Source organism: Oncorhynchus nerka, linkage group LG24 (assembly GCF_034236695.1).
Source record: "Oncorhynchus nerka isolate Pitt River linkage group LG24, Oner_Uvic_2.0, whole genome shotgun sequence".
NCBI lineage: Eukaryota > Metazoa > Chordata > Actinopteri > Salmoniformes > Salmonidae > Oncorhynchus > Oncorhynchus nerka.
The window spans coordinates 80574450-80599821 of NC_088419.1; the positions used below are offsets into that span (position 1 = coordinate 80574450).

The 25372-nt window shown below is 43.3% G+C and overlaps 1 protein-coding gene across 3 annotated transcripts in view; it reads left to right on the forward strand.

Annotated features, from left to right (window-relative positions):
• Positions 1-39: 39 nt before the first annotated feature.
• The window catches only part of dnai3 (dynein axonemal intermediate chain 3), a 28155-nt gene continuing 2822 nt past the window's right edge, over positions 40-25372 (forward strand). The window contains exons 1-22 of one of the 3 annotated variants that reach the window (XM_029633217.2): positions 40-146; positions 686-767; positions 933-977; positions 2561-2745; positions 5464-5568; positions 5814-5963; positions 6125-6324; positions 6591-6707; positions 7762-7952; positions 10692-10816; positions 11530-11619; positions 12365-12457; positions 14319-14441; positions 17410-17483; positions 17671-17824; positions 18110-18206; positions 19626-19750; positions 20026-20089; positions 22805-22935; positions 23125-23329; positions 23559-23650; positions 23783-23905. In XM_029633217.2, coding sequence (XP_029489077.1) covers positions 719-767; positions 933-977; positions 2561-2745; positions 5464-5568; positions 5814-5963; positions 6125-6324; positions 6591-6707; positions 7762-7952; positions 10692-10816; positions 11530-11619; positions 12365-12457; positions 14319-14441; positions 17410-17483; positions 17671-17824; positions 18110-18206; positions 19626-19750; positions 20026-20089; positions 22805-22935; positions 23125-23329; positions 23559-23650; positions 23783-23905 — 2538 coding nt within the window. In that variant the 5' untranslated portion in view covers positions 40-146; positions 686-718. The remainder of the gene's footprint in view (positions 147-685; positions 768-932; positions 978-2560; positions 2746-5463; positions 5569-5813; positions 5964-6124; positions 6325-6590; positions 6708-7761; positions 7953-10691; positions 10817-11529; positions 11620-12364; positions 12458-14318; positions 14442-17409; positions 17484-17670; positions 17825-18109; positions 18207-19625; positions 19751-20025; positions 20090-22804; positions 22936-23124; positions 23330-23558; positions 23651-23782; positions 23906-25372) is intronic. The other 2 variants (XM_029633219.2, XM_029633218.2) reach the window with 2 other exon arrangements.

Below are 25372 nucleotides of genomic sequence, written 5' to 3' on the forward strand. Positions count from 1 at the left end.
GACTGGCTGTTCAACCTGTCCATCAGCTAATTTGCTCAAGTAACTACTAGCAACCAAACTGATGCAGGAAACTTGTTCTTGAAGCTGAACAGCGAAAGTTTGTGATTTATTTTGGTCGCTGAGAATGAGGGAACCCCGAAATTAATGTACGGTAAACATAAGGGAGGCCTTTGTGGTTATTTGAACATGTATATTAACATCTAGCTAGCTACATAGCTAACACGATTAACAGCAACATTTAGCAGTCAGACGAATACAGGGCTGTCTATCTCGAATAATGTTGTAGCTAATGTTAGCCAGCTAGAATTAGCTGTAGCTGACTTTAGCTAACTAGCCAGCCAGAGACCCAACCAGCTAGCTAATTCCACCAACTCGTTTACACACTTTATAGTTCCTATTCTATCATCAATGTTTTTTTCTGAACACAGTTTAGTTTCGCCCTCTGTAACCACTGTCTCTAAAAATAGAAGAGTAGCGAGTATTTGCCACCGGATGTCGCCACAGCATATGTTTTGCCTATCCGGCTCTGTAAACTAGGCTAAAAATCACAGTGAACAAGCCTCACTCCATTTCCATAGATGTTTATTTTTTAGATTAGACACATCTCATTTATAGACAAAAGAGAGTAGGTGTAGACGGCTGTTTGATACAGCACAGTAACTCTCAATATCTTAATGCCCCACAGCAAATATCTCTGTGATTAGGCTTAACTGCAGAGATGTCCACAAAGAGACCCAAGAGCACACCCACTACCAGTAAGGGGAAAGGTATGTATGATCCCTTCAATACATCTGACTTTTTTTGTATCATACTTCACCTGTCATGTTTATTTTCCTAATTTTAATCATACTAATGCAAATGTACATGAAAAGTAAAATAAAAGTACATCAAGTATGACAATTCACATTTTCTGCTGTTTTGAATCAATGTAGACAAAAAGGCTGATGAGTCGTCTGCAGGAAGTGTTGCAGGGTCTGGTAAGATTACATTAGAAATAAACCTACCCAATCCTGGTCCCTAACACAAAGGGTCATGTGAAAACTTTTTTCCTTAATTACTGCAGCCTCTGCCATAGTAGAATATGACTATAGCCTTACAACGTAGTCCTAAGGCACTAATTCCCCTCTTGTGAACAATCAGGTCTGTCTGATAAACACCTGCATGATCTACATCTGGCCTCTCATCACATTACCATCGTAGCAGAAAGAAACACAGTACACAAATGTGTTCCTGTTCCACAACAAACAAGACAGAAAACAACATCTTTCGGCAAACTACCCTCCTGATTGAATGACAAGCCTGTATTTGATTGCTTCCATCTGTGTAAGAAGGGCTGTATACCCTATGCATGCTTTTCATGTGAGCGTGGGTGTACTGTTGCAAACCCTGTGGACATACACATAACTGTTGGTATATTTCTCTACAACTCAATCTCATACCTTCATTGTCAGAGGGAGAGCTGCTTTCATGTGTTTCAGCGCCACCCCTGCAAACATGCTTTTGGTCTTCCATCTCAATTTGAAGTCTTATCAAATGCCGGCCAGACCAGCAGAAGGAAAGGGGTATCTTTTTACTTTAGATTAGGTCATCGGCTATCATGTAAAGGGAACATGATAGCATTATGCACTTGGGAGGGTTGTCTCACTTGATGCAGTATGATACAGCCCTATTGAATGTAATGTGTTGAAGAATAGTTGGAGCTATATGCTTGGTCTATATTCTGTCATTTAAAGAGACGTCTTAGACAAACTCCAATACATGTACTGGATTTAAAATGTGTGGTGTTGGTGGTAACAATATGATTCACAAACACTTAATGGATTTGACCTTGAAAGGAGATAGCACCTGTTTTTCATATGTTACATTTAACCTCTCATCATCACTCAAGCATAACATATTTTCCATAATTACCACATGGCATGTTTAACACATCACCCACTGTAAATGAATGGTGTGAGTTTCCACTACAATAATTTGGCATGGGCGCTGGTGGTCTGAATACAAAGGGAAGACACACCTAGTTGGGAAGTGGTTACTTAAGTTGTACTTCAGCATTCTCTGGGTCTCCTCAGCCTCAACCCTGTGGAAAGGCTTTGATGCAGGCCACAGGTGAGATGAGAGCTATAATTATGCAAAGCCCTGTTTACTATAGCATGCAATGCACTGTAAGCCTGTGTTTATGTCCAAGATAAGTTTATTTTAGTAAGTATACAAGAGAAGCTTCCTAGCCTGTTTACCAAAAGGCTTCAAAGGGAATACTGTCGTGCTCTGGTGTTATACACATGGCGTTACTGGAATCATGTTGTTCTTCTGATTGTTTGTAGGCTGGTGATGATGTTTGTATTATCATGCTTTTTTACAATCAGATAAAACACAATTAAGAACAGTGCTGTACGTTTTTGTATTTGATCTTTTCTTGTTATGGCAACTGGGAATTATTGGAGGTACACTCTAGGGTAGGCCACAGCACAGCAAAATGTATTGCAACAGAAAACAGAAGTATGTGTTCTTATTGGACAAATTCCCTGAACAGTCTGACCCTTGTCCCCCTCACATCAAGGTCATCCTAATGACATCTTGCCCTTGACGTTGACCTCGGCTACCCAGGAGCTGTTTGGGTGTCGCTGTGACGAGGACGTCACGGGGGACAACCCCTACAAGATCCTGAGGAAAGAGGACATTGTGCAGGACATGAGGATGAGGGCAGCTGTGTCTGATTTCAGCCCCATGAAGCAGCTGGTGCTGGTAGGCTGATCTCTATGTCATTGTTATTGTTGTCATACAGAGGAAGCATAAAGGCAATCCCGTGTGGCTCAGTTGGTAGAGCTTGCAAAGCCAGGGTTGTGGGTTTGATTCCGACGGGGGACCAGTATTAAAATATATTAACTCACGATTACTAAAATGTCATATCCTCCCAACCAATATGACGATTGATTCACATGGCTCATGTTTAGGTTGAGGGGTCTGGGGGAAAAACACTGCCTCAGTTCCTAGCCTGGTCCCATATCTGTTTATGCTGTCTTTAACCATAACAAAACGGTCGTACCGCCTCTGTTTTAGTAAAAAGCTGATGGATGGGCCTGGAGAAATGTAACCACTCTTAGATTAATAGATGCAAGGACTGACCCTCCATAATATCAACATTATTGTTTTAACCATGCTATTACATGTACAATGTTTACAATGGGGGAAAACCAGCTTATATTTTGGGTTCTCATGGAGTGTGACAGTTGAACTAAGCTCATGAGGCATTTCTAAGTTATATTCTTCAAGAATCAATGGATTGGCATTTTTCCTATATTTGTTGCCTTACAACCTGGAATCTTTTTTTGAGGGGGGGGGGGGGGGTTGTATAATTTGATTTACACAACATGCCTACCATTTTGAAGATGCAAAATATGTATTTTTTGTTAAACAAACAAGAAATAAGACAAAAAACTGAACTTGAGCATGCATAACTATTCACCCCCCCAAGTCAATACTTTGTAGAGCCACCTTTTGCAGCAATTACAGCTGCAAGTCTCTTGGGGTATGTTTCTATGAGCTTGGCACATCTAGTCACTGGGATTTTTGCACATTCTTCAAGTCAAAACTGCTCCAACTCCTTCAAGTTGGATGGGTTCTGCTGGTGTACAGCAATCTTTAAGTCATACCACAGATTCTCAATTGGATTGAGGTCTGGGCTTTGACTAGGCCATTCTAAGACATTTAAATGTTTCCCCTTAAACCACTCGAGTGTTGCTTTAGCAGTATGCTTAACGTCATTGTTCTGCTGGAAGGTGAACCTCTGTCCCAGTCTCAAATCTCGGGAAGACTGAAACAGGTGTCCCTCAAGAATTTCCCTGTAATTAGCTCCATCCTTCATTCCTTCAATTCTGACCAGTTTCCCAGTCCCTGCCGATAAAATACATTCCCACAGCATGATGCTCCTACCACCATGCTTCACTGTGGGGATGGTGTTCTCGGGTGATGAGAGATTTTGGGTTTGCGCCAGACATAGCATTTTCCTTGATGGCCAAAAAGGTACATTTTAGTCTCATCTGACCAGAGTTTCATATGTTTGGGGAGTCTCCCACATGCCTTTTGGCGAACACAAAACGTGCTTGCTTATTATTTTCTTTAAGCAATGGCTTTTTTTCTGGACACTCTTCTGTAAAGCCCAGCTCTGTGGAGTGTTTGGCTAAAAGTGGTTCTATGGACAGATACTCCAATCTCCGCTGTGGAGCTTTGCAGCTCCTTGATCTTTGGTCTCTTTTTGCCTCTCTGATTAATGCCCTCTTTGCCTGGTCCATGAGGTTTGGTGGGCCCTCTCTTGTCAGGTTTGTTGTGGTGCCATAGTCTTTCCATTTTTTAGTAATTGATTTAATGGTGCTCTGTGGGATGTTCAAAGTTTCTGATAGTTTTTTAGAACCAAACCCTGATCTGTACTTCTCCACAACTTTGTCCCTGACCTGTTTGGAGAGCTCCTTGATCTTCATGGTGCCGCTTGCTTGGTGGTGCCCCTTGCTTAGTGATGTTGCAGACTCTGGGGTCTTTCTGAACAGGTGTATATATACTGAGATCATGTGACACTTAGATTGCATACAGGTGGACTTTATTTAACTAATTTTGTGACTTCTGATGGTAATTGGTTGCACCAGATCTTATTTAGGGGCTTCATACCAAAGGAGGTGAATACATATGCACCACTTTTCTGTAGTATTTTTTTTAGAATTTCTTGAAACAAGTTATTTTTTTCATTTCACTTCACCAATTTGGACTATTTTGTGTATGTCCATTACATGAAATTCAAATAAAAATCCATTTAAATTACAGGTTGTAATGCAACAAAATAGGAAAAACGCCAAGGGGGATGAATACAATTGCAAGGCACTGTATATATATATATATATATATATATATATATATATATAATTTATAAATCCAAAAATGGATGTAGCAGCTACAGATTGCCCCTTTAAGTCTATCAAAAGTGTGCAAGTTTGAGCATATTTTTCTCCTCACAAACATCCTTTCTGAGTTTAAGTAATCATCTAGTTTTTCAAAAGAATCTGTAATCTGATTACAATATTTTAGCTGGTAACATAAGGGATTACAGTTACCATGCCTTTACATGTAACGGATTACATGTAATCCGTTATTCCCCAAACCTGATCATCAAATATCACTCCGCTGTGTGGGGTAATGCTGTTTCCATGTTGACGTGTGTGTGGTTGTTTGTCCTCTCTAAGACCTTGAGACAACAATTCAGGTTCTCACTGACCAAGACCCCCCCAGCCCTTATAAATTATCTACTAGTTCACGTTTCACTCACAATGGCACTCATTAAGAGTAAAAAAATCTGGTTTTGAAAATATATCACTGTTTTAGTCAAATTGTACTTACATGTTATGCCAACCTGCTAGTCTCTGTGTGTGCAGTGCACTGTGCTCTCAATACCCTCTCTCCTATGTGATACAACAGGACTACCCTGAAGATGAGCTCCTCCTGGTCTACGACAGAGACTTCATCTACGGATCCAGCTTCTATCTGGTTCTAACAGCAGATGCCAAGGAGAGGCACCTTAAGGTGAGTCCATTTACCACCAGTATTCTCCTCTTCAGAAGAATAAAAAAACATTTTAAAAACAGTACTATGTGACATACTAGGAGAAAAACACCCTTTACTACTGTATATGAACGATAAAGTGATTATAAAATAAGTAAAGAAAGTAATGATTCAAATTCAAAACATCTAAAGAAGAATATCATTCATGTCTTCAATATAATCCCTATTACTCATTACAGTGTTCTCTGTATGTCTTGCCCATGTAGCCTGTAGTGGCTTTGGGAGTTGAGGTTGCTTTGGAGCGGGAGCCGTCGGAGGTGTTTGCATCACAGAAAACCTCTGAACCCCAGCCCTGGATCTCTCTGGGCAGTGAACAGGAGATAGAGGAAGAGTCTGTCACTGACTCCAGACCCAGGGTAAAACACCGGAACAACATTTAGGGCCCTAAAATATCATTCAAATATCAAAACAGAAAATAGAATTGTTACTAAATGATTGTTCTGAATGAATTAGATAATGATCTAATGGCTAAATTCTCTCTCTCTCATTCATTATTCTTTCTCCTCCTCTGTCTCAGTTGAAGTATAGGATCTCCAGGGTGCGGAGGGAGTTTGGGGCACCGATCTTCTTCTCTGACCGTAATGCCATGGAGACCAAGGATGGCTTCATTGAATGTACCCCCTACCAGGACAAGAACTTCAGCCTCAAGCAGATGGAGAGACACACTGGGGTGCAGACTATCCCCAACCTCAAGAACTCCAGCACCCAAACACAGTGGTAGGTCATGTTGTAACTAGAGCCAGGTAGAACAGGGGAAGAACATAGACCATGGTACAGTCCTGTAGCTACTAGTCCACATTGGCAGTACCTAACAATGTCAGATGTGTTGTAATGATTCATCACTTTTTTTTTATGAATCATTACAATGAATCATCAAATGCTTTATCGTTTTAGAATGACTATACCCTATTTTGAAAGATTATCTGAATTGAACATTGAAGCAAAAGTTTGCTTACTTTATCCATTATTGTTCTGTTCCATAGGACATATCCAAGGAGTATGTGCACGCAGTACGAACCCAGAGAGTTCAGCGAGGAGAAGAAAGAGAACTGCCTCCAATCTGAGAAGCTGAAGAATTTTGTCAACTCTGTGGCCTCCAGGTAAGGGATCATTTAAATTATGCATATGATCGAGTCTCTGGGACTCAATGGGAGCGTTTTAATGCATGGAATGACTGAAAGCCAACCAGAGTTATACATTATAGTGCAGCCTTGAGGCCTTGAGGCCTTGAGGAATCCACTCTCATACATTATGAAAGCCAAGGCCTGATCAAGACATGCACAAAGTAACTTATGGAGACTTAACTTTTCTTCTGGCAATTCTCCATGGTTTATGCTGATGTATGTTTTCTAAGCTCTAATGTTTTTTAAAGTCAATCTAAAATAACATTTTATTGACTAGTATTCGATAAAGTCCTATCCTATCTGTATACCATCAATCTATTACATGACCTACTGTGTTCTACATTACATCCTGTTCTGTACATTAGACTAGTCTGGTTACCAATCTTTTTAGCTAACTTTCCACTCCTTGCCATTCCTGAATATTTGGCAAATGACAGGAGTGACAAGGAGTGGAATGTAATAGCTGAGCAGAGACAGGATCCAGGCTAACATAAAAAATAAAACATCTGAGAAGGAGAGATGAGAGTATTACTTAAAAAAAATATATATATATATATATAGTTTATCTTTCGTTAGTCAGCACCTCACCTGACGGCCGAGATATACTGTAGATGGGTTAGCTGACAATGTCACAAAAATGGTTTTATACTCTACAGCAGTAACTCGCCTAGCTACGCTATGGCCGCCTGCATGTGGGTGCTAACAAGCATGCTAGGTAGTGCTACGTATCAACAGCCATTGTCAGCCAATCCAGTAGGGGTTGGAAGCTATGGTGAGCTTCGATTGGTTACTTGCGCCGTAATATCGCTGTAGATTTGCATAAAGTTCAGCTTTGCCCAACTTTCGTCCCGCCTTGTTCAGCTCCCTCGCCCATGCTCGCATCGCCCAACGGTCCCCCCGCCCACTCTACTTCTCACAACTTTCCTTCCATTGAAAATGAATGGGAAGCCACTGTTTCACCGCGCGATGCCGTCTCGAGTGTATACGCCCTGTAAAGATGTGTGTGTTCTTTATTAAATGAACTTCCCAGGTTTGAGATGGCCATCCAGCAGAATGAAATCATGGATGTGTTCTTTGACGACTGGAAGGCCCTGAGTGAGGAGGACAGTGGCTACGGACGGAAGGCTGACCCACACCTGAAGGAGTACCAGTCCTTCACTGACCTGCACTTCAGCAAGGAGAAGACCATCAGCAACATCAACTGGCACCCCACCATCAACGGTAAGGGACAGGAACATCATAGAAATAGAGTTACTAGAAGTCAATGAGGCTTTAATGGGTTGGCCGGTGGAAGTACAGCAGGAAGCGTCCTCATTAACCAGGAGGTATAATCATATTTATATGAGGAACCTGGACACGGGGTCGAGACAAGGGGAACAGTACAGGTGCCTACTGTGACATAGAGTCATTGGACACTGGTCACTTTAATAATGTTTACATACTGTTTCAACCACTTTATAAGTATACACTGTATTGTAGTCATGGCTCCTCCTATATAATACATTTTTTCATTTTTTGGGATTATGCGTGTATTGTTATTGTATTGCTAGGTATTACTGCACTGTTGGAGCTACTAGAAACACAAGCATTTCCCTGCACCTGATAACATCTGCAAATCTGTTTAAACAACCAATAAACTTTGAATTGATTGTAACACCCATACAGTAACTGATGATGATAAGTATTCTGTATGTTCTGTTCAGTAGCGGAACATTACTGTTCCTTCATTTTGACAGACAGTCACCCCTGTATATCACTGTCTGTCTGCTAAATGTAAATGATTCCACTGATCTTTTTTTGGGCCACAGTAACAATCATTCATAACCACAGTCACACTGCAGACCCTTCAATACAGGAGGTCTGTGGCACCTTGATTGGGGAGGATGGGCTCGTGGTGGGCTTGCAATCTCAACCACACTGCACACTGCCCTAACCCACCTGGACAAGAGGAATACCTATGTGAGAATGCTGTTCATCGACTACAGCTCGGCATTCAACACCATAGTACCCTCCAAGCTCGTCATCAAGCTCGAGACCCTGGGTCTCGACCCCGCCCTGTGCAACTGGGTTCTGGACTTCCTGACGGGCCGCCCCCAGGTGGTGAGGGTAGGCAACAACATCTCCTCCCCGCTGATCCTCAACACGGGGGCCCCACAAGGGTGCGTTCTGAGCCCTCTCCTGTACTCCCTGTTCACCCACGACTGCGTGGCCATGCACGCCTCAACTCAATCATCAAGTTTGCGGACGACACAACAGTGGTAGGCTTGATTACCAACAACGACGAGACGGCCTACAGGGAGGAGGTGAGGGCCCTCGGAGTGTGGTGTCAGGAAAATAACCTCACACTCAACGTCAACAAAACTAAGGAGATGATTGTGGACTTCAGGAAACAGCAGAGGGAACACCCCCTATCCACATCGATGGATCAGTAGTGGAGAGGGTAGCAAGTTTTAAGTTCCTCGGCATACACATCACAGACAAACTGAATTGGTCCACTCACACTGACAGCGTCGTGAAGAAGGCGCAGCAGCGCCTCTTCAACCTCAGGAGGCTGAAGAAATTCGGCTTGTCACCAAAAGCACTCACAAACTTCTACAGATGCACAATCGAGAGCATCCTGGCGGGCTGTATCACCGCCTGGTACGGCAACTGCTCCGCCCTCAACCGTAAGGCTCTCCAGAGGGTAGTGAGGTCTGCACAACGCATCACCGGGGCAAACTACCTGCCCTCCAGGACACCTACACCACCCGATGTTACAGGAAGGCCATAAAGATCATCAAGGACATCAACCACCCGAACCACTGCCTGTTCACCCCGCTATCATCCAGAAGGCGAGGTCAGTACAGGTGCATCAAAGCTGGGACCGAGAGACTGAAAAACAGCTTCTATCTCAAGGCCATCAGACTGTTAAACAGCCACCACTAACATTGAGTGGCTGCTGCAACACACTGTCATTGACACTGACCCAACTCCAGCCACTTTAATAATGGGAATTGATGGGAAATGATGTAAATATATCACTAGCCACTTTAAACAATGCTACCTTATATAATGTTACTTACCCTACATTATTCATCTCATATGCATATGTATATACTGTACTCTAGATCATCGACTGCATTCTTATGTCACTAGCCACTTTAACTATGCCACTTTGTTTACTTTGTCTACATACTCATCTCATATGTATATACTGTACTCGATACCATCTACTGTATGCTGCTCTGTACCATCACTCATTCATATATCCTTATGTACATATTCCTTATCCCCTTACACTGTGTATAAGACAGTAGTTTTGGAATTGTTAGTTAGATTACTTGTTGGTTATCACTGCATTGTCGGAACTAGAAGCACAAGCATTTCGCTACACTCGCATTAACATCTGCTAACCATGTGTATGTGACAAATACAATTTGATTTGATTTGATTTGGTTTGGTAATGACTGGAGCGGGATGGTATCAAATACATGTGTATGGTTTTGACAGTGGTTATATGTGGTTGTAGGAGTTTCTGTATGGTTCTGTAACGTTATGACAGTGTTTATCAGAATCACCTTTAAGTACATTTACATGTGCCCGGAATTCGAGCTGGCGAAATAGTGCTAAACAGAATTAACAGACAGAAGGTATAGACAGAAGGTATAGACAGAAGGTATAGACAGAAGGTACAGGCAGAAGATACAGACAGAAGGTACAGGCAGAAGGTACAGGCAGAAGGTACAGACAGAAGGTACAGGCAGAAGGTACAGACAGAAGGTACAGGCAGAAGGTACAGACAGAAGGTACAGGCAGAAGGTACAGACAGAAGGTACAGGCAGAAGGTACAGACCGAAGGTACAGACAGAAGGTACAGGCAGAAGGTACAGACAGAAGGTACAGACAACATCCACATACAGATGGGTATACAGACACAATCTGTATTACACATAGTAAGAAAGAATATGTGGTTGTGTTTAGGTGTGATAGCGGTGGCTGTGACAGAGAGGCTGTCCTTCGAGGACAGGATCAATGGCTCCACTAAGCTGCTCCTAAACCCCTCCCTCATTCTCTTCTGGAGCTTCTCTGATCCCATCAACCCACAGGTATGGTATGGCAAAGTCTTCTCTTTCATTTCATCCTCTTCTACCTCTCTCTCTGGATAAATCCTCACTGACAGTTTACAAGCAATATCTCTCTTCTCACCCTTGACTCACGTCAGATCTGTTTGAGATGAGCTCTCTTAAAAAGAGAATGGCTTTAGAAGTTGCTTTGAACTGTCATTCAACGCCTTTGTTTGGTTAAGTTGAAGTAAGAGCCTCTTAATTAATTACAATTGAGTTGAGCAGTCGAATTTACCCAAGGATAATAGAGCCATTATAAAGTACTGTATATGAGGTGGTTTAGGGATTTTTAAAAAATACTGCAATACATTTTCAGCAGATTCAGCTCTGCACTTGTTAGTAATATACCAAATTCAGCTTTGCACTTGTTAGGAATATACCAAATTCAGCTTTGCACTTGTTAGGAATAGACCACATTTAGTGCTGCACTTGAACATAATGTAGCCTAACTCATTGTTTTGCATTACAAAGCTGTTTCTCTGTTATTTTTTTGTTTGTTTTATGTTCAGTGAAATGGAATCATTTGCACATGGGATTAGCCAAGGCCATAGATTTAAAATGCTGAGTTTATTGAATGACTAGAATAAATAAATACATTCGAGGGACCATAGTACTTGAAAGTCTCTCTCTGCTTTGAAATGTAATGCCTCAGCCCACTGTAACGCTGTGGGTTTCTCTTTTTCTGCTGTTTGCAGTTGCTGTTGGAGTGCCCAGACGACGTCTTCTCCTTTGAGTTCTGCCCTTCCGACCCAAATATTATTGTTGGTGGCTGCATGAACGGCCAGGTTCTGACTCCGTCTCTCTCTCTCTCTCTCTCTCTCTTTCTATCTCGCTCTCTCCATCTCTTTACTGCTAAGTTAACATATTTCTATTGCCCTCTTTGGTGCTGCTGACCAAATGTTTCTCTCTTGATGTTAATACTCCTCTCAACTACGTTCTCTCTCACTCAGGTTCTTTGTGCTGTTGTCATCTCAGGTTGTGTTATGGAATATGGGATATATCCACCCACGTATTTCCCTCTCTCTCTCCCTTCCCTTTCCCTCTCCCCCCTCCTGCTCCCTCTCCCTCATCCTCTCTCCCTTTCCCTCATTCCCTCCTTCTATCCCTCCCTTCCTCGCTCCCTATCTACCTACCTCCCTGTCTCTGTTTCAGTGCCCACTAACTGTCAGCACTGTGGAGTTTTTCTTATGAGGCCGTATTATATAACCATCTCAGGAGTAGATTTCATTTCCCATGTCCTCCTCCGTCCCAGGCCTCACTGGCCTCACTGGCTTCATTTCAAGGGAATCTGATAAAACAGATAAATAGCTGTTTATAGAAGGTGCAGCTTTCTTTTCGTTCTCTCCTTGTTATCTTTATCCTCTTTGGCCATTATCCTCCATTGTTTTCTCCATGGTTTTCTTTCATGAAATGTTCATATTGAACTGAAGCATTAATAATATGTTAAAAGGAGAGGGTTTTATGAGAGGTGAAGGTGTAGTTGTTGATCCACCCTGAGTAATACACTTATTTGTGTTGTTGTCATCTCAGGTTGTGTTATGGGATATATCCACCCATGTAGAACAATTACAGGGCACACGCACCAGTGGTGGAAAGAACATAGCAGCAAACACCAACGCTTTAGTAAGTACTAATCAACGTTCTGTCCTGATCACACTGATCATCCCAATGGCATGCTTCTGCATATGAGGTCATTGCAAGTCTATGAGGGGTCATAATATTATCTTCAATCTAGATGCCCAGTTCTAGGCTAAGTTTTAGAGTTAAAGCCCTGTGACGCAGTGAAATGATGACACATTGGCTTGCCGGGTTTCTCTTCAGCCTTTAATTAAAGGGGAATGCAGCGGTCCTGATGGTCCTTTTCAAGCCAACCCTGGCGATCACAGCAAGCCAGACCTAACCCATATACTTAGGCAGCTTAGCCCCACAAACCTCAACTCTGTCCAGGTCAGACCTAACCAAAGCCTGTTACAAGGGCAACATTACTACAACATTATAGACCATCTCTGACCTAACCTAACCATATACCGTGGCAAAACCAGCCTTAACTAGTAAGCAGAAAACCTGGAACCCCAAAGCTGTTGCCTGCCACATCCATCCCATTTCCAATGGGGTGGGACGATTCCAGTATTGAGATATTCATTAGTATCGTGGCAAGGAAACAAAACATGAAGCGGATTTCACTTCTTTAAGAAACAAACATGGAAAAAAATATCATTATGTTGTCATCCAGACTCACATGTATTTATTTTCCAACCTATAGCACACAATATTTTACAGCAGGTTTTTAAAGAACTAAAGAGTTTGGTCAACTTCATGTTTTCATGTTTGCAGTGGAAAAATATTACGATACTGTTATCGTCACAGCCCTAATATCCAACCTTCATTAGTCTCTATCTCAGTTTATTCTTTCTTTATTACCTAGTAAAATATGATAGCAGCTGCATCCGTCTTCCTTCCCTCCATACACTGTGTCCCTGTTCACTCCAGAGCCAACATCCAGTATCCAGAGTCAACAACACCAACACACACCACACTCCAGTTGTTGCCTAACCCCTCTATGCCCTTGATAGGTCTTTCATGGCCTAAAACACACACACACACACACACACACACACACACACACACACACACACACACACACACACACACACACCACACTCCAGTTGTTGCCTAACCCCTCTATGCCCTTGATAGGTCTTTCATGGCCTAAAACACACACACACACACACACACACACCTGATTACAGCTATGTGTTTTCAGAACAAACAATGGCAGTTCTATCAGCTAAAGATGTCCTTTACTAGCACCTGTTAATGCCTTGTAAACCCCCCGTACGGTTTTAAGGGAACGTGTGTATGTCCTAACCTGCCATATTCACACCTTTTGTAGAGACAGGCTATGTCCCAAATGGCACACTATCCCCTACATAGTGCCCTACTTTTGACCAGAGCCCTATTGTCCCCGGTCAAAAGTAGTGCGCTACAGTATATAGGGAAAAGGGTGCCAGAACCCAGTAGACATGCACAAACAGTAACATATACAGCACTCTCCAAGCATGCAGCTTTACTGCTAAGTCTACATCTCTTTCCAATCAGCCAGTGATCTCAGTCTTAATGAGAAACAGAGCCAACGACAGCGGTGGCCAAAGTGCAAAGTGAAATCACATGCACTGCTCTAGGTCCTAAACCATTTAGAGCAAAAAACTAAAGTCCTTCTGTATATAATATAAACCACATTCTTAATTTCCACTGTTAGCAAAGCAACTAACTGTATATTATTTCAATTCTGTCTTTAGTAGAATAGAAAGGACAATTCTGGGACATTAAAGTATTTCACTCTGTATCCTCCATAGTGCTATTATGGTATGGAACCTGTTGATTGACCTGACCGTGCTTATGCCACCCTGCTGTTTGCTGTTTGCTGTATTGTGTGACTAACACCCTGCTGTTTGCTGTAATCCCTGTGTGTTTGTCACCCCAGCAGGGCTTTGAAGACAAGCGGGAGAATGAAACCCCTGTGGTGCGTTACTGTGCTGTCTCAGGCATAGAGAATGGCCACAAAGCACCCATTACAGACATCCAGTGGCTGCCGGGAACCTTTGAGGTACGGAGTTACTGTAGGGGAATGAGGGGAGGAACTGTAGGGGGATGAGGGGAGGAACTGTGGGGGGATGAGGGGAGTTACTGTAGGAGGGTGAGGGGAGGAACTGTAGGGGGATGAGGGGAGGAACTGTAGGGGATGAGGGGAGGTACTGTAGGGGGATGAGGGGAGGAACTGTAGGGGGATGAGGGGAGGAACTGTAGGGGGATGAGGGGAGGAACTGTAGGGGGATGAGGGGAGGAACTGTGGGGGATGAGGGGAGTTACTGTAGGGGATGAGGGGAGATACTGTAGGGGGATGAGGGGAGGAACTGTAGGGGGATGAGGGGAGGACCTGTGGGGGATGAGGGGAGTTACTGTAGGAGGGTGAGGGGAGGAACTGTAGGAGGGTGAGGGGAGGAACTGTAGGGGGATGAGGGGAGGAACTGTAGGGGGATGAGGGGAGGAACTGTAGGGGGATGAGGGGAGTTACTGTAGGAGGATGAGGGGAGGAAATGTAGGGGGATGAGGGGAGGAACTGTAGGGGGATGAGGGGAGTTACTGTAGAGGGATGAGGGGAGTTACTGTAGGAGGATGAGGGGAGGAAATGTAGGAGGATGAGGGGAGGAAATGTAGGAGGATGAGGGGAGGAACTGTAGGGGGATGAGGGGAGGAACTGTAGGGGAAAAGGGGAGGACCTGTAGGGGGTGAGGGGAGGAACTGTAGGGGGATGAGGGGAGGAACTGTAAGGGGATGAGGGAGTTACTGTAGGGGGATGAGAGGAGGAAATGTAGGGGGATGAGGGGAGTTACTGTAGGGGGATGAGGGGAGGAACTGTAGGGGGATGAGGGAGGAACTGTAGGGGGATGAGGGGAGGAACTGTGAGGGGGATGAGGGGAGTTACTGTAGGGGATGAGGGGAGTTACTTTAGGGGGATGAGGGGAGTTACTGCAGGGGAGGGGGATGAGGGGAGGAACTGTAGGGGGATGAGGGGAGTTACTTTAGGGGGATGAGGGGAGTTACTGCAGGGGGATGAGGGGAGGAACTGCAGGGGGATGAGGGGAGGAACTGCAGGGGGATGAGGGGAGGAACTGCAGGGGGATGAGGGGAGGAACTGTAGGAGGATGAGGGGAGTTACTGTAGGGGGATGGTTGGAGTTACTGTAGGGGGATGAGGGGAGTTACTGTAGGGGGATGAGGGAAGGAACTGTAGGGGACGAGGGGAGTTACTGTAGGGGGATGAGGGGAGGAACTGTAGGAGGATGAGGGGAGGAACTGTAGGGGGATGAGGGGAGTTACTGTGAGGGGATGAGTTAGATGAACTTGTGAATATTTCTCTCCATCCAGTTAGTAGTTGCAAAAATCCTGAACTATCCCTTTAAGATGTTTTATTAGCTAATTATTTGATTGTGATTTCTTACCATGGGAAAATACTAATGTGATATGACTTTTCTGTTTTTGTCCAAATGAATAATTCTTGAAAGTTTTGGTCTCAACACACTCGGCTCTCACCACAAATGTTTTACCCCTTTTTTCACCCCAATTTCGTGGTATCCAATTGGTAGTTACAGTCTTGTATCATCACTGCAACTTCCGTACGGACTCGGGAGAGGCGAAGGTCGAGAGCCGTGTGTCCTCCAAAACACAACTCAACCAGGCCGCACCAATGTGTCGGCGGAAACACTGTAGTGTCAGCGTGCACTGTGCCTGGCCCACCACAGGAATCGCTAGTGCGCAATGGGACAAGGACATCCCTGCCGGCCAAACCCTCCCCTAACCCGGATGACTCTGGGCCAATTGTGAGCCGCCCCATGGGTCTCCCGGTCGCGGCCGGCTGCGACAGAGCCTGGACTCTAACCTAGAATCTCTAGTGGCACAGCTAGCACTGCGAGGCATTGCCTTAGACCACTGCATCACTCGGGAGGCCACACCTTATGAAATCTAAAGTAAATACACTTAACAAAGTACCAACCTACCAGGGTCCAGTGAGAACTGACATTTTTAAGCCTTCACACCTAATTTACACACTGATATTCAAACACTTACGTTAAAAGGGTTAGCTAGGTCCTCTTATCACACTAATGATTTATGAGTCTAATTTTGGTATGATGACCCTGTTTAATTTACGATCCAATCTGACTTAAAAGCACTTTGACCGTTACACAATACATTTTTAGCAGGATCTGAGATAGATGATCAGTGAAAGTAGTCACAGTAGAGAAGGTCTATAGGAATAGCTTTATAGGAGTGGTCAAGGGTGAATGTCACAACAGGCTTTTAGACATAATTGCTGTGGTCCATCTACGTCAGGAAGCACCATAGAGATCATCTCTATGTCAGGGATCTTGTCAACACAAACCTCCCTAACAGGTCAGAGCAGGAAATGGTAACTCGTATCTTCAAGTGACTTGTCGTGATGCCTATATAGTGCTGTCTTAGTAGTAATATCACTACAAGCCTTTCACACTAGCCTGGGTACCAGTGTAATATTGAGCATGACAATTCCAGAAGGAGTTGGCAAGAGAGCAGAAACAGACTTGACACCCAGGCTACATTCGCATGGTTTTTATTAAAGAGGTGGATAGTAACGAAGTTATCCCTTCCTCAATCTCCTTGTATGCCCTGTGTTTAAAGTGAGTGAACATTCATTGGTTATACCATCTAATAAAGTGTGTCTTTTGTCTTATGTCTAAAGAAGCGTGTGGGTGGTGCAACGCTTCGTTGCAATCCACGGACAGTCGTTGGTTTAAGTGAAACCAGGCAATTATCAAAGTGTCCCCAGGGAGCCAAACCTGTAAAACCATAGAGGGAGTGATAGCATTATTCTAGGACTTAAATACAGCTGCACAATGGTCTATGCTCCCAAGTGCTCCCTTTTATTAGGACAAGGTTCCGACCCTAAATGGGATATCATTACTCACCGTGACAAGGACTGAAAAGCCTACCTGTGGTGTAGTAGATATTCATTCATTTTCTCTCTTTCATTCTGATAAGGTCTCTAGAATGGGGGTACCGATGGAGAACAAGAATGGAATATGTGTTCAGATCGTCACCTGCGCCCCTGATTGGTACAAAGTGACATTAATATTAAATGACTGACTAAATGCAATCGTTTTATAAAAAATAAAAAATAGAATATTGAATGAAAAACAATACAATTATAATTTAGATGTATCAAATGTTAGGTCCTGTCTCTTTGTTGGTGTTTTTGTTTGTTTATTTTGTTCTCCCTGTGTCCGTCTCTCTCCCTACCAGCTGTGTGATGTTCTGGGATATTCGTGCTCCGAGGGTACTCCAGACCATGGCCGACCAGCGGAAACAGAAGGTGGAGGAGAAACCCCTGGAGAATCCTCACGGTGTTCCCAACACCTTCAAACACCTCGACCTCACATGGAAACCACTCATCAGGGTACAGCATATATCATACTGTACCATTACTGATTTATAACAGACCCCTTGGTTAAATGGTAACACTCCTGGTATGACCCCAGAAACCAAGGTTCAGTCTCCACTTCAACCCCTTTATCTACACTTTAATTTTCCCCTACACTTCTGATCTGTCGGAAATACACATAGAAAATATGAAGGGAGAGTGGTGTTCCTAGTGTTGCCTATTTTTGGAATGTACTGTGTGTTTGACAGTTCTCTAAAGGCATTAGATAGATGTCAAAGCTATCGTCTTGTCATGTGTCAGGTTTCCCTGCCTAAGATTGATACCAGCGGGGAATACAGCCCTTTGAAAATCAGCCTGCGAGACAACACCTGTGACAACCATACAGGTAGCAACGCAGGTGAGTATTTACCTTCTTCCTCTACCGTTTTTCTCTCTCCTTCTCCTTCAGGCAGTGATGCAGGTGAGCATCTTTATTTCTCTTGCTGTCACTCTTTCTTTTCCTATTTTCATTCTCCCTTATTTCTAACCCCTTGAAGCAACACAGATGAGCGGAACACTAAACAGCAAGCCAAAACAACATCTGTCTTCAAATCAAGACTCTTAGGAGATAAAGATATAAGAGACTAGTTACTCTTTGTAATGGACCCGCAGGGCACACACTGTCTGTGGAGTGTATGATGTGTTTGTCAGTGTGTCTGTACATTGCGTTCGACATGCTTGTGTATGTGTTTGAGTGTGCCACTGTCTCAGATTCTACTTTGGATCAGTGAGCACTATGATCAGTGGGGCATGGCCGTCTCTCCCTTCACCACCCCCCCTCACCCATCTCACCCTTCTCGCCTCTGGTTTCATACTGTTTTATTAAACGATCGGTCCCAGACCTAGACAAGGCTCTCATAGTCAGGGGGCATTAACCTTGTTGACTGTCAGCTGTTTGCAATATGCTGCTGAGCCCCTGGGGCCAAAAGATGTTCCTGTGTCTCGGGTGGTACATCAAGAAGAAAACCTGCCTTTGTCTTGCTGCTTTAAGATCTGCATTTATACACACAGCTTTCTTAGTGGTTATGGAATGAATTCATTTTCAGTTACTGAACCTAAAAGGTGCTGAATTTTTGGGGCGTTTTTTTGGGCATGTCGTGGGCTGTTTCGATATGATCTATGTAATGAATAGGGTCAGCTGTCTTGAGTTAAGGTGGGTAGCGGCTTTGTCTGTTAGAGAATGGAAGGTCAGGTAGAGAGTCTTGATTGGAAGGTGTTACCTGTCCTGTCTTAAAGACTCCTCCCTACAATCCTCCAACCCAATAGGAACACTAGGTTTAGATTGTAGAAGGTGGTGATCTTCGTGTCATCAATGACACTATGATGATCAATGTCATCAGTCATCACTGGAACGTTTGTTAGTGTAACCCAATTTGATCTTAACCACAGTTCTAATGAGTAGCCTACATCTCCTATAACTAATAGTGTGTAGTGATCATACCCTAGAGATAGCTAATATAATATGGCGATAAAGGGCTGTGAACATGCTGTCGAGTCCTGCACTATCACTGCAGACAGTGGGGCTTTTGTCACTGAAAAGGCCGCTCCTCTCCTTCTCCCTCTCCTGTTGGTGGTGGTCAGATGACTGAGCTGGTACCAAGCCTTACAGAGCCACAGCCCCGCGTGCTCTCCGGTCAACTGCCCTGGCTGTTTCACTCACAGAGTAACAGTCATTAAAGAGCTACAAAAGGCTATCTGGAATAAATGCCCTAACTATGATGTTTAACTGCATAACAACACTGCTCACTCTGTGCTTCCCCCTATTAACCCCTGACAGACAGGGCCCACCTGAATGCAGAGAGGTCAGAGGTTGCTCCAGAGTACGCCCTGCTCAGAGTGCCTTCAGCCAAACAACTCAAACCGCTGGAGGACATCTGCACCCGGTTATACGCAGGGACCGAGGTAACGTAGCCTTTCTTCTCCATAACTATTATATGGATGGATGGAAGGAAGTTCCAAGGGGGAACTATTATCAAGTAACTGAAAAGTACGTACTACTAGAGGTGGAATGTGTTTCATTGATGAGTTATGGAGTTAATACTTTTCATGAAGAACTCAATTCAAGTCACAGGTCACTTCATACTGTATGCCAACTGTAAACTATCCATCCTGGGGCTTAGTTACACTAAGGTAAAACTCAGCTACAACTTGTTCTTTCTACCACTTTTTGCCCTCAGGATGGAGAGCTTGTGTACACAGACTGGAAGTTGGAGAAGGACAACGACTCTGGACGACTGTTCAGTAAGATCATCATATATGAGAGGGGCTATAATATCATTTAAACTATACTCTTACAGTTAACACGTCCGTTGGTTCACAGCCAAGGAAAATACATCATCTCCTAAACCTCTAGAGCTCTGAGTAATCAGGGAGATTGGTTGCTTGTTACATATATCTTAAGTATCATGAATGTAACTGCTCTACAGATTCCATGGAGACTCAAACAATGCCTTCAGGATCTCCTATTCTCCTCCTAATCATAGTTTGTTTAAGCACAAGAGATTTGAGGCAGTCAAGAAACAAAACAAGGCATTTACTGTCTGGGAAATAGATTTAATATCATGGCTGCTAGACTACAATAGTATCACTACTAAAGTATTTAGTCATTCAGCAATTTATGACCAATTACAGGAGATTAAACTTGGTTCCCTCATCTTGTTTTGGCAGGGCACAGGAATGTGATTACTTAATAATAAACTGTGTCTCGTGTCACAACAGCGTCAGGGTAGACAAAGGTTATTTGCTTGTACATTAATGGTAAATTGCTCCCTATAAAGCACGCTCCTCATGTTAGTTAATGGTAAAGGGGGAAATGGTTCCCAAGGGAAATGACATTATTATAATATAAAATGTGCTCCTAGTGGTCAGTAGACTGTTTATTTAGCTTTAACGTTATTACTGTATCCCAATAGGAAGATACTGGTCCTTGGAAATGGCACCACTGTTGATTCAAATCTTGATGAAACATTCAGACACAGACACACATACCTACCTCAGACTCATTTTCATGTGTGTCACGACTTCTGCCGAAGTCGATGCCTCTCCTTGTTTGGGTGGTGTTCGGCGGTCGACGTCACTGGTCTTCTAGCCATCGCCGATCCATTTTTCATTTTCCATTTGTTTTGTCTCGTTTTCCCACACACCAGGTTTTCATCTCCCAAATACTGGTCATGTATTTAACTCTCTTTTTACCCCATATCTTTGTGTGTCATTGTTTATTGTTCATGTCGGTACATTTCCGGCTGGTTTTGTGCGGGTGCTGTTTTCACCCATGTTTTGTAGCAACCGTTATTGTTCGCACATTGGTACTGTTACTTGTGCTATTTTCTTGAGTAAAGTGCGTTGTTCACTCATCTCTGCTCTCCTGCACCTGACTTCATGCACCAGCTCCACCCACCGCCTGACAATATGGTTCATCTCCTATGTGGTTGAACTGGGGTAATCTCTCTCTCTCTCAATTCAATTTCAATTCAATTTAAGGGGTTCATTAGCATGGGAAACAGATGTTTACATTGCCAAAGCAAGTGAAATAGATAATAAACAAAAGTGAAATAAACAGTAAAAGATTAACAGTAAACATTACACTCACAAAAGTTCCAAAAGAATAAAGACATAACAAATGTCATATTATGTCTATATACAGAGTTGGAATGATGTGCAAATAGTTAAAGTACAAAAGGGGAAATAAATAAATAAAAATATAGGTTGTATTTACAATGGTGTTTGTTCTTCACTGGTTTCCCTTTTCTTGTGCCAACAGGTCTTCTCTTGAGAGCCAGGTCTGCCTTCAGTGGCCTTTTTCAATGGCAAGGCTATGCTCACTGAGTCTGTATATAGTCAAATATTTCCTTAATTTTGGGTCAGTCACAGTGGTCAGGTATTCTGCCACTGTGTACTCTCTGTTTAGGGCCAAATGGCATTCTAGTTTTCTCAGTTTTTTTTGTAAATTCTTTCTCAAAGTAATTATCTTTTTGTTTTCTCATGATTTGGTTGGGTCTAATTGTGTTGCTGTCCTGGGGCTCTGTGGACTCTGTTTGTGTTTGTGTACAGAGCCCCAGGATCCGCATACTTAGGGGACTCTTCTCCAGGTTCATTTCTCTGCAGGTAATGGCTTTGTTATGGAAGGTTTGGGAATTGCTTCCTTTTAGTTGGTTGTAGAATTTGTCTCTTTTCTGGATTTTGATAATTAGCGGGTATCGGCCTAATTCTGCTCTGTATGCATTATTTGGTGTTTTACATTATACATGGAGGATATTTTTGCAGAATTCAGCATGCAGTCTCAATTTGGTGTTTGTCCCATTTTGTGAAGTCTTGGTTGGTGAGCGGACCCCAGACATCACAACCATAAAGGGAAATGGGTTCTATAACTGATTCAAGTATTTTTAGACAGATCCTAATTGGTATGTTGAATTTTATGTTCCTTTTGATGGCATAGACAGCCCTTCTTGCCTTGTCTCTCCGAACGTTCACAGCTTTGTGGAAGTTACCTGTGATGCTGATGTTTAGGCTGAGGTATGTATAGTTTTTTGTGAGCTCTAGGACAACGGTGTCTAGATGGAATTTGTATTCGTGGTCCTGGCAACTGGACCTTTTTTGGAACACCATTATTTTTGTCTAACAGATATACTGTAAGGGCCTAGGTCTCATAGAATCTGTGCAGAAGATCTAGGTGCTGCTGTAGGCCCTCATTGATTGGGGACAGAAGAACCATACATCAGCAAACAGTAGACATTTGACTTCAGATTCTAGTAGGGTGAGGCCGGGTGCTGCAGATTGTTCTAGTGCCCTCGCCAATTCGTTGATATATATGTTGAAGAGGGTGGGCTTAAGCTTCTCCCCCATGTCACCGCCCAGCCCCGTTGAAAGAAATGTGTGTGTTTTTTGCCAACTTTAACCGCACACTCTCTCTCTCTCTGTCTCTCTCTCTGTTTCTGTCTACTTCTCTATGTTTTTCAGGTGCCAAGCCCTCTCATCGGTTTATAATCCATGATGGGCAGGTGAACACTGTTCGTCGGTCTCCCTTCTTTAAAGACATCATTCTGACCGTGGGAGGATGGACCTTTGCCATCTGGAAGGAGGGCGTCACGGTAACAACAATAACAACATTTGGTCAAACACAGACTCATTAAGATAATTTGGTATCACTTAACTTAAACCCTGCGGTTATAATGCATTCTAACTTGTTGTAAGTATATATGAGCCTTTATAAGGTTTTATGATAAGGCTTATAGAATGTTTTTAAGCATTTGAACTTGTTGTGATCTACGACCTATCAGAACGGCCCCATCATTCAGTCATCGTGTTCTCAGAAGAAGTGCACTGTGGGATACTGGTCCCAGTCACGTCCAGCTGTGCTCTTCATCGGTAAGGAGGACGGGAACATTGATGTGTGGGACCTTCTGGAGAAGACCCATGAGCCCTCCCAGACCCAGAACATCACTGCCACCCAGATCACATGCATCAAACCCTGGATCGTCTCTTGTGAGTTGCCGCTGATCTTGGTGCTGCCAACATGGTCCCAGATCTGTTTGTGCTGTCTTGCCAACTCGTATGGTCATTGTGGCAGTAGGAATTGACAAGACAGCACAAACAGATCTGGAACCAGGCTATGTTGCTAATGCTGCTGCTGCTGGATCCCTGTATTTATTTATTGTTCGATTCAGAAAGTTCTGTATTAATCTGATTCACTTTTTGTTGGTTGTACAAACAGCAAAGCAGCATCTCCTGGCTGTGTCTGATCACCTGGGCACTCTGCATATTCTGGAGATCCCATGGACACTTCGCAGCCCCTCCAGCAATGAGGTTTGTACTGGAGGTGGCCTCTAGGACAACAGGATGTATTAAATTTTACCATCTGTGTTTTATTTTCTCCAATGCGTTTTATATAGCTCTACCATCCTCCGTCTGCGTGCGTGTGTGTGTGTGTGTGTGTAGAAGCTGAGCATGAGTAAGTACTTTGAGAAGGAGGTGGACAGGCTGGTGTACTTTGAGAAGAGGAGGGAGATGAGAGCCAAGGAGAAGAAAGACTACGAGGCAGAGGAGCTGAGAAAGAAGACGGTGAGATACAGTATATAGAGATGATTATTAACTGATGGAAAACATTATCTGTGTATAATGTCACATGGTCAGAACCGATTCAAACTGGTTCTAAAGTTTTGCCATTTTTAGCTCATACGTTTAAAGCCAGAGCATCGAATATTGCCTGCTTAAAGTTGGACTGTCTGCGCATTTAAAAAATATATATACAGTGGGGCAAAAAAGTATTTAGTCAGCCACCAATTGTGCAAGTTCTCCCACTTAAAAAGATGAGAGAGGCCTGTACTTTTCATCATAGGTACACTTCAACTATGACAGACAAAATGAGGGAAAAAAATCCAGAAAATCACATTGAGGATTTTTAATGAATTGATTTGCAAATTATGGTGGAGAATAAGTATTTGGTCAATAACAAAAGTTTATCTCAATACTTTGTTATATACCCTTTGTTGGCAATGACAGATGATATCCTTTGAGTCAATTGGAGGTGTATCTGTGGATGTAGTTTAAGGCCTACCTTCAAACTCAGTGCCTCTTTGCTTGACATCATGGGAAAATCAAAAGACATCAGCCAAGACCTCAGATTCTTTTTTGTAGAACTCCACAAGTCTAGTTCATCCTTGGGAGCATTTTCCAAGTGCCTGAAGGTACCACGTTCATCTGTACAAACAATAGTACGCAAGTATAAATACCATTTGACCACGCAGCCGTCATACCTCTCAGGAAGAGATGCGTTCTGTCTCCTGAGATGAACGTACTTTCGTGCGAAAAGTGCAAATCAATCCCAGACCAACAGCAAAGGACCTTGTGAAGATGCTGGAGGAAACAGATACAAAAGTATCCATATCCACAATAAAGCGAGTCCTATATCGACATAACCTGAAAGGCCGCTCAGCAAGGAAGAAGCCACTGCTCCAAAACCGCCATAAGAAATCCAGACTACAGTTTGCAACTGCACATGGGGACAAAGATCGTACTTTTTGTAAAAATGTCCTCTGGTCCGATGAAACAAATATTTAACTGCTTGGCCATAATGACCATCATTATGTTTGGAGGAAAGGGGGAGGCTCGCAAGCTGAAATACACCATCCCAACCGTTAAGCACAGGGGTTGCAGCATCATGGTGTGGGGGTGCTTTGCTGCAGGAGGGAATGGCGCACTTCACAAAATAGATGGCATCATGAGGATGGAAAATTATGTGGATATATTCAAGCAACATCTCAAGACATCAGTCAAGAAGTTAAAGCTTGGTCGCAAATGGGTCTTCCAAATGGATCAATTTTGCCACAACTTCCAAAGTTGTAGAAAAATGGCTTAAGGACAACAAAGTCAACTTATTGGCCATCACAACACCCTGACCTCAACCCTATAGAAAATGTGTGAGCAGAACTAAAAAAGCATGTGTGAGCAAGGAGGCCTACAAACCTGACTCAGTTACACCAGCTCTGTCAGGAGGAATGGGCCAAAATGCACCCAACTTATTGTGGG